Here is a 12,469-nt window from a genome sequence, read left to right on the forward strand (position 1 = left end):
CAAGCCTGGCTAAATTTTGCAAAAACACATATGAAGTCTCCCAAAAGCATGTGGGGGAAAAGTGTTATGGTCTGATGAAACCAAGGTTGAACTTTTCGGCCCTAATTCCAAAAGATATGTTTGGCACAAAAACAACATTGCACATCACCAAAAGAACACCATACCCACAGTGAAGCATTGGCGTTGGCAGCATCATGCTTTGGGGCTGTTTTTCTTCAGCTGGGACTGGGACCTTAGTCAAGGCAGAGGGAATTATGAGCAGTTCCAAATACCAGTCAATATTGGCACAAAACCTTAAGGCTTCTGCTAGAAAGCTGAACATGAGGAGGAACTTCATTTTTCAGCATGACAATGACATACATCCAAATCAACAAAGGAATGGCTTCACCAGAAGAAAATTAATGTTTTGGAATGGCCCAGCCAGAGCCCAGACCTGAATCCGATTGAATATCTGTGGGGTGATCTGAAAAGGGCTGTGCACAGGAGATGCCCTTGCAATCTGACAGATTTGGAGCGTTTTGGCAAAGAAAAGTGGGCAAATATTGCCAAATCAAGATGTGCCATACTGATAGACTCAAACCCAAAAAGGCTTAGTGCTGTAATAAAATCAAAAGGTGCTTTAACAACATATTAGTTTAAGGGTGTGCACACAGATGCAACCATATTATTTCAGTTTTTTATTTTTACTTCCCTCCACCTGAAAGATTTCAGTTTCTTGTTCAACTGAGTTGTACAGTACATAGGTCTCATTAAAGGTGGAAAATGTTCTGAAATGATTTATCTTTGTCTCATTTTTTTACATCACAGACACTTGACATTTTAACAGGGGTGTGTAAACTTTTTATATCCACTGTAGCTCTTAATTTAAAAATCAGCACAGCAGCACATTGTGCCACATAAGCTCAGGAATGTTAAGTAAAATATGTCAATGGCTTAAATTCTGTTGCACAGCAATGCAATATTATAACATTTAGACACAAATTGCCTTTCATTAAGAAATATCCATATATGTTATCTGCATGCAGCAGATGTCTACAGAAACTTCCTCATTTTCCGTAATTTGTGTCTAAAACAGCCTTTTGTGTAACTGCACAAGATTTCAGCCCATGGACGGAATCCTACTAGTATGTGGGCAAGGTCTGCAGCTAATTGACAAGGTGCTCAAATGAATCTTGGTCATGTCCCTGTTCATACTCTGAATTATGCAACCAATCCTGAGACCCACCCTGGCATCTCCTCAACTAGCCACAATTAGCTCTGGCAAGTTACACAAAACATACAGTCCAATAGTTCCATTCTGGCCAATAGTTCCTGTTCTCCTGGTTCCAGACTAAGGGTCCTCTTTGCAGCCTTCACAGGGAGATCAATGACAAGTGCCACAGAGATGTCCCATATGAAACAGGGCACTTAGAAACCCCTTCCTAGGTGCAGGTGGGGTAGTCACCAGCATTAACTTTGCAATCCTTCAAAATTCACTGTGACACATAAAAGTGCAAAATATTTAAATATATTTGCAATCATATGTATTGTAAATGTGTGAACCCCTGACTAGAGACTAATGCCTTGACCAACTGAATAGCTGTGCTGGTTTGCTAACATACTTGTCAAGCTTTTATGCATCAATAAACTGTATAGCCAATGGATTTCCTTTAATTAGTAGTACAGGTGGCTTGGAGGTTTACACGTATTTTGTCTCAATGTTCAGTTTTCCTTGCACACCAAAATAATGCCCACTGTCCACAGCGTTTACCAAACTGTCTTGTCCTCTCTCATTTTTAAAATAAATAAGTATTTAAGCTTTATGATGTTCTATGGCAGAGAAAAGGGATAGTGGGCACTTACATGATGATGAATGAGGTACATTGCTGCAAGTTTGAAAATGGACAGGATGGGAAGATAGGTACAGATGAAGAAGAGGTTAGTAATGATCCAGAGCATCATGTGTTTAATTAGGATAGTGACTGAAGGAGAGAGAAAATGGGAGAACACAATTGTTTGTGCATGCCTGCTGTGTGGTTTTTGTGTATGATATGATGCAACCTTCATTTGGTGGGGAAAGATACCTTTAGAGATGAATCAAAGACAGTTTGCCCTATAATCTGAAATAAAAGCACTATGTAGCCTGAGCTCGAGGATCCAAACCCCCTATTTTAATCCGTAGTTGCAGAATTTAACAAGCAACTTATTTTACAAAAAAAACAAGCCTCTTTTTTCTTTTCACGCCCCCCCCACCGTAAAAGAGAAATCCATTCACATGCAGACACACATACACAAATGCACAATCACAAGAAAGGGGAGGGGAAAGAGAGGAAGAAGAAAGCAAAGAAAAGTGAGGGGAAGGAGAGGGGGGAACACACACACACACACCTCTCTTTCTCTCCCTCAGACACACACATGCACACACACAAAGGAAGAGAAGAGGGGGGGAAATTAAAAGAGCACATTACCTAAAAGAGGAATAACTCAGGCTGTGTCTTTGTCACCTCTGTAACCCTAAACTATTGCACAAAACAACGGAAGAGGCTACGAAGGGAAAGGAAGCAGGCAGAGACGGATGTTGGGCGGGGGGGGGGAGGAAAAGAGAAAGCGAAAGAGAAAGAGAAAGAGAGAGGGGAGAGAAAATAGGGGATGGGGGATAAAAAGGAGTATTTATGTGAAGAGAGGTGCTTGGATTGCTCCTGCTTCCTCCTGGGCATTCTCCCCCTTTCACATTTTCCTTCTTGGTTTTAGGAGAGATCAAATTAAAAAGAAGAAAAAACCGCCACCACACCAAAGCCAGAAAAGGGGCAGAGACAGGCACAACGAGGGGGCAAAGGGGTGGCTGCCCAGCAGAGGCTGATTTTCTTGTCCTGGGCTGTTGGGGGGGGGGGTTAAGAAACCGCTTCTCCTGGAGCAAAGGAGAAGAAGGGATTCCCCCTCTCGCTTTTTTCTGTGCCCTTCCTTCCCACCTTTTCTTGCTCTTGTTCTTCCAGAGCAGCAGGAGGAGAAAGAAAGTGGGGGAAGGCAGTCTGAGATGCACCCAGGAGACCTTCCCGGGCTCTGCTGCTCTGGTCTGGGGCAGGGAGGCTGAAGCCTATCGCAGCCAGGAGAAGCGGCGGCCCCCAGCTCGCCCTACCCGCCGCCGCCTGCCCCTCTGCTCTGCCGGGACTGAACTTGGAGGCACAGTTGGGGAGGGGCTGAGCGAGCAGCCAGGGAGGTGCAGAAGTGCTGGAGGCCGGGGCGAGCGAGGCAAACAGCTGACCCCCACCAATCCACCACCTCAGCTGCTGCCACCCCGCTTCCCCCCGCACCACCTTCCTTCATTCCTCCTTTCTGCAAAGAGGCCAAACAGGCGCGCTCAGGCGCTCGCATCTCCTCCCCATCTCGTTCAGATATGTGGCCGTCTCTGCAGAGACCTTGACCACCACCCCCAGCGTCCCCACTTTTATTGCCCCTTCTCGGCAAGAAGAGCGTCCGTGGGGCTTAAGCTTCATGGAGGGGGCGGTGCGTGCGTGGACAGCTGAGCGAAAAAGTTAACTGCTCTGCAAAGGACTTGGATGGAGGTGGGAAAATGAGGGGGTGGTGGCGGCGGCCATGTCCGTGTGTGGTGTGCACGTTGGTTCCAGGCGAGAGGAGGAGAAAAAACGAGAGGGAAGGGGGAGGCAGTCTGCCATGCACTCAGGAGTCCTTCCCGAGCTCTGCTGCTCTGGTCTGGGGCAGGGAGGCTGAAGCCTCGGCTGGCTCGCCTCGGCTGGCTCTGATCCTTCATTTTATTGCAGCCAGGAGAAGCGGCCACCCCCAGTTCGCCCTACCCGACGCCAACACCTCCCCCACTGCTCTGCCAGGACCTTGTCTGTGCAAATGGTGGAGCAGCCCTCCCAGGGGCCATTCCACCACGCGCACTGGAGCACGCGCGCAGGCGCAGACGGGTGGAACGGGGGTGAGTGCACGCAGGTGGGGGGGTGGGAGGTCTGTCTCGCCGGCCCGGTCCAGCCCAGGCCACGGACCGGCACCGGGTCGCGGACCGGGGGTTGGGGACCCCTGTCTTAAAGGACGGGACATCAAAGAAAGCTCACCCAGAGACGCTGCATGGGTCAAAGTCTCCTTCATGACTTCTGCGTGCAGAGCCCTTTGGCCGGGATCCAACAGAGCCCACTCCTCCTTCGAGAAATCCACAGCCAGCTCCTCCAGAGCTTCTGCAACCTGAAAGGAAAAAGAAGAAACAGGTATCGCCAGTGTTCGACATTTGTGAAAGGCAGTCCAGAAAATGATATTGACTAAGTTACTCAGTGCAGGATTCAAGTCTTCTCCTTCCTAGGGAGGAGTAGCTGAGGAAGCAAATGGAAAGAGGAAGATTCTTTTGGGGACCAAGGAAGTGGAGGAGGAGGAGGGGAAGCACCCAGCTTCTGTTCCTCTCCGCATTCCTTCTCTCTTACCTGCTCAGGCTGCATGGACCTCATCTCCATTCCTCCACGAAGGAGAGACGAAGGATGAGGTGTTTCCAACTTATTTCCGGGATCTGCAAGGAGAACAAGGGGATGGGTGTGGGAAAATGTTTGTTTTTCATATACTTTCTCCCATTTATTTCTCAGGGGGGAAAATCCCTGTATTGATCCCTGTGGATGTATACAGTGGTGCCTCGCTTAACGAGCGCACCGTATAACAACGAAATCGCATAGCGATCCATTTTTTCGGATCGCTAATGCGATCGCTCAACGTTTTTCCAATAGGGGAAAATTCGCTTTGCGAAGACCGGTAAGCGTTTCGCTTACCGATCTTCGCAAAACGAACCCCGACAATCAGCTATTCGGCGGCCAAAATGGCCGCCGGAAGCCTGGAAATGGCCCAAAATGGCCGTGCGCAGCGTTTTCGTGCCCTCGTTAAGCGAGGCGAGGGCGCGAAAACGGCTGCCGGCCATCCTGAAGCATCACTGAACGGTGAGTATTTGGCCCATTTGGAACGCATTAAACCATGTTTAATGCGTTCCAATGGAAATCCCTGCCCCGTTCAACGATGCTTCAGCATAGCGAAGGTTAATTCGGAACGGATTAACCTCGCTATGTGAGGCACCACTGTATTCTTCTTTAAGGTAGAGAAAGCATAGGAGAGGGAGAACCCAAGAGCACGATACAGAGAGATTCTTGACTCGGGAAAGCAAGTGAATCTGTCTTTTCCTCTGGGTTCTTCAGCTGGAAAGATTTTTTGCCTTGTTCAGACTAACTCTGAAGACCTTTGAAGCCAAGAAAGCAAGCGAGACACAAGAACCGAGAAAAAATTTGGCAACAACAAAAGTGCAGGTAAAGATGCCAGCTTTAGAAACAATGGAAATCATGCAATTCCTATGAAGGTGTAGGCACGTCATAGGAAGACCTCAACTCTCTTCCAATGCTGTCCCTGCTTGTCATTCACTGCCTGGGGCTAAGGAGGGACCCTTTGGCCAGAGGACATCTCCTGGAAAGATTGACGATGCCCTACCCTCTCTGATGGTGCACAATAGCCAGGAAATGGCCTCAGATAATGAAATCAAGCATCTCAATCATGGGGTCATTTTCTGTCTTCCACCACAGACAGGGGAGACTCTGGAGTGGGCTACCAATGGCTTGGGGCCAAAGCCTTATGCAGGAACTACGTGGCCCATGGGGCCGTTTCAACTAGGGTTCTCCTCTCTTGATGGAGCCTGAGAGATCTTCAGCGATTCTGGCCTCTTCTGGCCCTTCATTCTTTCTAAAATCCCATCAGCCAACCTCCCTCGCCTTCCTCCTCCTCCTCCCCCCGAAGGCCATGGGCATCTTCTGTTCTCTGGAGGACAAGGCTTTTCCATCCAGATAAGACTTCCCCGAGCGGTCTTGTTATCCTTTCAGGCCTGGCAGGGTCTCCTCAAGAGGAAAGCGTCGCTCTCCAAGCCCACCTTCTCCTGCCTCTGAAGAAGAGAGAATGAAAATCCCACACCAGACCTTTCCAGGTCCTCCAAAGGGAAGGGAGTGCCGGCCAAACACATACAGGTGGATCCCGGGGAGGGGGGGAGAGAGATGCTCCCCCCCGCAAAGGGCCTGCCTCCCTCCCGAGAGGAGAGGACGATGGGAGGAAGGGAGGGGAGGAAGGACAGGCTTAACTTGGAGACCCTCCCCCCAACCCTAGACTGGGGGGGAGGAAAGGGAAGGAAGGAACCGCCTGGGCTCTTCCACCCACCCACCCACACAGCCCCACTTTCACCAGCCAGCACCCCCTCCACACACACACCCTCCGAGCCCCCCAACCAGAACCCCCTGCAGGCTTACCCTCTCTGCCCGGCTTATGAAGCAGCGCCGCCGGCAGATGGAGAAAGAAGCAGCACACTTCTGGTCTGAGAGAGCGGGACGTTCTAGGAATTCCGCCCTCGCTCGCTCCCCCACAGCCCCTTTTAGCCTGCCAGTCAGCCCACCTGTCTGTCGGCTAAGAAAACTCCTGGGCGGCTTCCTCGGGCTCTTGCTCCGCTTGGCGGAAAATCTGATGCGGCCCAGCCTCACCCAGACTCTGTCTCTAGCGGCCCCCAGGTAAATTGAGTTTAAGACCCCTGCAAAGAATTATACAGCATGTGACAATAAATTTTGGCTCTCAGCGCAACAAGGAGGCAAATTTGGTTATTTGGATGTCTCCCTTAATCCCAGTGGCCTCGAATATTCCACATTGGGAGACATCTGTCCTAATTTTCCTTTCATGCAGGCTAACTTTACAGGGAAAGGGTCAATCTGTGCTCACATGCTTCTGAAAGATCCAAATGTATGGTTCTTTTTTGATCGATATGCTACCAATTTTCATCCTGGTTATGCTTCTAGCGTGTGTGTTGGCATAGGGTTTTTAAGAATGGAGTAATAGTGGGCACCCAAATGTCGTCCTCTGATGCAAGTTGTGTTGGAGGAGGCTCTGTTACAGGTGTGCTCACACTAGGGTCATATCCAGGCATTATTGCACAAGAACAAGCATAGCATTTTGGGTCTGACTTGTCGCCTGGAAAAGACAGTAAATGCTACTACATGAATCATGGTAGATCTGCGGAGTGAAATAGACCAGTTACAGCAGCTTTTAGTTAAAGCATCACTTATTTGCTTGCACTTTCTCATATAGGCTTCTATAAAGCAATAGGTACTCAAAGTATTATTTGCTTCCATAACTTACAGCGTTCAATTGAGCATAAATTACCTGCTTTGCGTGATGCCATTATTACCAATAATATTAACACTTCCCCATGGAATAGCCTTGGGAATTCCTTATGGGATGGCTTCGCATACTACTAATGAATGGTATTATTTTACTGATAATTGGTATTGCCTTATGCTGTTTTATACAATGTATTCCTTCATTGATTAATGTTTTCACTAAGTGATGTCAAACATCTGTACAATCAGTATCTTTATCTGCTAAGCAAATGTATCAAATCAACTATCATGTGTTACTTTCTAGAGTAGATGAGGATTTTTATGGTGAGTCTGATGCACAACATACAAGTTGGATGACATGGATGTTCCCCTCCGTCAACTCAGGAGCCATCAGGAGTACAGTAGTGCTTCGCACAACGATTGCTTCATACAACGATGAATTCGCACAGCGATGACCTTTTTAAAAAAATTTAATGCAGCGTACAGCGATGGGTCCTATGGAGGAAATCTGCACAGCGATTTCGGGACCTTGATTCACTTAACGATGCCGTTTAATGGTTCCTGTTTCACACAGCGATGTTTGAAAGAGCGGGAAACCTGGCTGTGTTGAAATGCTAATTTGTTGTTTTCCTTCAAATCCAAACTGCCTGCACCCAGGATGCATTGTGTCTGTGCAGGGAAGGTATAAAACCCCTTGCCCATGCATCCTGGGTTCACTCTCCCATGTGCACTTCCAAGGTTGGCTTTGTCACTTTGGACTGTGTTTTCGGAGTGCATGCTGTGCTGTAGAGCTACAAAATGTAAGGTTGCATTTCTTATCCTTGGTGGGTGGTGGGTTTTTTATTACTAAAGTTAGATGTTTTTTGCAAGGGATTTGTGTGTTTAAAATGTTTTCTTCTTTGCCATGTTGGGGATTTGGGTCTGGCTGGCAATGGCTTTGGTTATGGGGGGCGGGGGGGTTAAATGGGGAAATTGCTGGGTTTTTTTCCAGGGGGTTCTGGGCATTTTTGTGGGATTTGTGTGTTTAAAATGTTTTTTTTTCTGTGTGCCAGGCTGCCTATGGGGTGGGGGTGTGTTTGGGTTCAATGGTGCTAGGCCACCACTGGGATTGATGTTTCTGGTGGATTTCTGCCTGTCTCACCCAGGGATTTGGATTCCCATTTTGAATTTTTTTTTCTGTAGGTGGTGTGGTCTGTTGTGGTGTGGTGTGCTGTATCATTTGCTGGCTGTTTGATCATGAGGTGGGTAAGATTTCTTTTCCTGTGTTTTTTTTCACGTTTGGTTGTGGTGGTGGTGGGGGGGTGTAGTTATGGAAAGTCTAATTTTCCTGAATATTTCTTTGCTTAGGCATCCTCTGTGGGTGTGCTGTGGCCATTTTTGGCTTTTCCAGACGATCCGTTTGATCTTGAGGTAGGTAAGATTTATGTTTTTCCTCCTAGGTTGTGGTGTGTGTGTGTGTGACAAAACTGCCACTTGCATGTGCAGGGCAGTTTTGGCCAGGTGTGGGAAGGTGAGGCAGATTTAAATCACTGACTGTTGTTTTTTTCCTTTAACGTAGCTGTTGGACATGGGTCCAAAGAAGCCTGCTTCTGTCCAGGTTGGCAAGCCAACCAGGGAGAAGGTCAGCATCGAGACAAAAAAGGAAATCATCCGGAAATACGATGGTGGGAGACGCATTGCGGACCCCGCCCGGGAGTACGGCCGCAATACGTCAACCATCAGCACCATCATGGCCAACCATGAGAAGATTGTTGCCTTGGATGCCGCCAAGGGTGTCACAAGGATGGCCTGGAACTGTCCAGCTGTCTTGGAGAAGGTGGATAAGCTCCTGGTCATCTGGATGGAGGAGAAGCAGCGTGGAGGCGACATGGTTACGGAGGCTGTGATCTGTGAGAAGGCCAAGGCCTTGTACGCCGACCTCATGGCACAGCAGCCCGGAATATCAGCTGAGTCTGACGAGTTCAAGGCCAGCAGAGGCTGGTTTGAATGCTTCAAGACACGTTCCGGCATCCACAGCGTGGTGAGGCACGGAGAGGCAGCGAGCTCAGACACCACTGCAGCGGAGGACTTTGCTGTGGAGTTCCTTGAAGTCATAATAGCAGAGGGCTACCTTCCAGAGCAGGTCTTCAACTGCGATGAGACCGGCCTGTTTTGGAAGCGGATGCCCAAAAGGACCTTCCTGACGCAAGAGGAGAGCAAGCTGCCTGGCCACAAGCCAATGAAAGACCGCCTGACCCTCCTCTTCTGTGCGAACGCCAGCGGGGACCTGAAGATCAAGCCGTTGCTTGTCTACCACTCCAAAACCCCTCGTGTTTTTAAGAAGCACAAGGTAGACAAAGCATGGCGGAAGATGATGTGGCAGTCAAACTCTAAGGCCTGGATCACACGGGTACTCTTTGTGGACTGGGTCAATCATGCGTTTGGCCCAGCTGTGAAGCGGTACCTGGTGGACCGTGACCTGCCTCTGAAGGCCCTGCTCCTAATGGACAACGCTCCTGTCCATCCTCCAGGCCTTGAGGATGACTTGCTGGATGAGTTTTCCTTTATAAAAATCATGTTTCTGCCTCCAAACACCACCAGCCAATGGACCAACAGGTGATTGCGAACTTCAAAAAGCGCTACAACATGGAGCTCTTCCGGCAGTGTTTCGAGGTGACAGATGCCACCTCCCTCACCCTCTGTGACTTCTGGCGTGATGAATTCGACATCGTCATCTGCCTGAAGATGATCACCAGGGCCTGGGACGGCATCAGCCAGAAGAACTTGAACTCTGCATGGTGCCCGCTCTGGCCAGGCTGTGTGGCTCCTGGTCCTTCAGCACCTGCACCTGAGTCCACAGTGATGCAGGATATTGTGGACTTAGGGAGGAACATTGGCCTCGATGTCAATGAGGAGGACATTGCAGAACTGGTCGAAGGCCACGACCAGGAGCTGACCACACAGGAGCTGATGGATCTTCAGGCAGACAATCACGATAAATTAATCACCATAATTTAAATTAATCACAATAATTTAATCACCATAAATTAACGAAGACTCAGAAACAGTTTTAAATGCTTGGGATCATCGAAGCACCTTCTAATACGGGTGCACACCTGATTTGGCTTTGATCTGAGTCTTTGTTAATTTTTGCTGAATTTTTTAATGCCACATAGGAAACAATGGAGCTCTTGGGCTCCATTGTTTCCTATGGGGCACAAAAAAATTCACCAAAAATTAACGAAGACTCAGATCCCAAGCATTTAAACCTTTACAATTTTAAAATTCAAAAACAAATTAAAAAAAGAGTCAGGACAAAGTCAAATCAGGGTAACAAAGGGTTTATTAAGTGCACAAATTTTGACAGCTGCATTATTTCCTATGGGGGAGAAAACAATTCACAAAAAAGTAATGAAAAGTCAGCAACTGTTTTAAATGCTTGGGTTCGTTAGAGGACCTTTTAAATCATGTACAAACTAAATTTGGCTTTGTTCCAAGTCTTCGTTAATATTTTGTGAATTTTTTCCTCCCCCATAGGAAATAATGGAGCTGTCAAATTTTGACAGCTGTCAAAAGTTGGTGGGGGAGAAAAAAATTCAGCAAAAATTAACGAAAAGTGAGATCAAAGCCAAATTAAGTTTCCACCCGTTTTAGAAGGTGCAGAAGCTATTCCAAGCATTTAAAACCATTTTTGACCCTTTTATGACACACTTAAATTTGCAAAATTTCACTTCGCTAAACCATTGAAATGCATTGAATAGGCTTCAATACATTTCAATTGGGGAACCGTGTTTCACACAACGATGTTTCCTATGGCGATTTTTGCTTAAGGACGGCAATCCGTTCCAATTGGAACGGATTAACTGGTTTTCAATGCATTCCTATGGGAAATGGTGTTTCGCAGAATGATGGTTTCACACAGCGATGAATTTTTTGGAACCAATTAACATCATTGTGTGAGGCACCACTGTATTACTGGCAGCGTTTTGCTTATCCAAAATAAAATAAAAATGGAGCGAATGTGGGAAGTTTTTAGTGAGAAGTTTTTAGTCCAAAGTTCCATCTTGTGGCTATTACTGGATACACCAGTGGTGCTTAGCATAATCAAGCATTGTTCTATGATTCTCTTTCTGCACATGTGTGGAATGTGTAGACAAGATAAGTTACTCGATGCCTCTTTGGCTAAAATCTTATCTTTATGCTAAAAATGCTAATGATAGTACAGTGATGCCTGTTGCTATTATCTTTCTAATGGACCTTCAATTTGGGACTAAAAAAAAGAAGTAAAGGATATCATGAAGAACAACTTTAAGGGTATGAACTGTCTTTCTGGGTCACACTGGGATTACCTTTAAAAATTAGGAGAGAACACAAGTAGGAGAGAACACAATTGGAACGTGGTGGCACTGCGGGTTAAACCACAGAAGTCTCTGTGCTGCAAGGTCAGAAGACCAGCCATCATAGGATCGAATCCACGTGACGGAGTGAGCTCCCGTCGCTTGTCCCAGTTCCTGCCAACCTAGCCATTTGAAAGCATGTAAAAATGCGAGTCGATAAATAGGTACCACCACGGTGGGAAGGTCACGGCATTCCGTGTCTAGTCACGCTGGCCACATGACCACAGAAACTGTCTATGGACAAACACTGGCTCCACCTACGGCTTGGAGAAGGGGATGAGCACCGCTCCCTAGAGTTGGACATGACTGGACTAAACATCAAGGGGAACCTTTACTTTTTTATGAGAGAACACAGGCTTCTGATTTTTCTCCAAAGGGCTCAGGTTCTGGAGAACCCTTAGGGAGAGTTCAGAGTTTCATCAGGCTGACATTGTGGCAAGTCATCCAGGAGATTTATGTACCTAATTAGGTTCTAACCCTGATCACCTCAGAGTAAAGGGAGACAATCCACTAGAACTCAGAGGATGGCAGTACTGTAAATTATAGAGTTACCCCTAGAGAGAACCAGTTCAAAGGAGACACAGCCGATTCCCTAGCTTCAGAATAGGCACAGAGGTATGGACTGGCCGCTGCTTTAAAACAAATGTGTGCCTTTTAGGGGACATTCTTATTAGAGAATACACAAATTATTTACAGCTTTCAATACTTGAAAGGCTGTCATACAGAGGAGGGGCAGGATCATCCCAGAGTGCAGAACAGATGACGATGAGTTCAAGCTACAGGAAACCAGATCTTGGGTGATAGCAGGAAAATCTTCCTAACCATTAGAACAGTACAGCAATGGAATCAATTACTTTACGGTGACGAGTGCTCCAACACTGGAGGTGTTCAGGAGAAATTTAGACCACCCTTGGCAAATATCCTTTAATTTGTATTCCTGCATTGGGCAGAGGGCTGGACTTGATGGCCTTATAGGGC

At 47.3% G+C, this 12,469-nt stretch overlaps 1 protein-coding gene across 1 annotated transcript in view; it reads right to left on the reverse strand.

Moving 5' to 3' along the window:
* LOC144587365 (uncharacterized) overlaps positions 1-12,469 on the reverse strand; it is a 50,730-nt gene that overhangs the window by 17,039 nt on the left and 21,222 nt on the right. Inside the window, 1 exon segment of the mRNA XM_078387752.1 lies at positions 4,056-4,182. Within this exon segment, the coding sequence (XP_078243878.1) occupies positions 4,056-4,070 (15 nt within the window). The 5' untranslated portion in view covers positions 4,071-4,182.

The sequence above is a fragment of the Pogona vitticeps genome, chromosome 2, assembly GCF_051106095.1.
Source record: "Pogona vitticeps strain Pit_001003342236 chromosome 2, PviZW2.1, whole genome shotgun sequence".
Taxonomy (NCBI): Eukaryota; Metazoa; Chordata; class Lepidosauria; order Squamata; family Agamidae; genus Pogona; species Pogona vitticeps.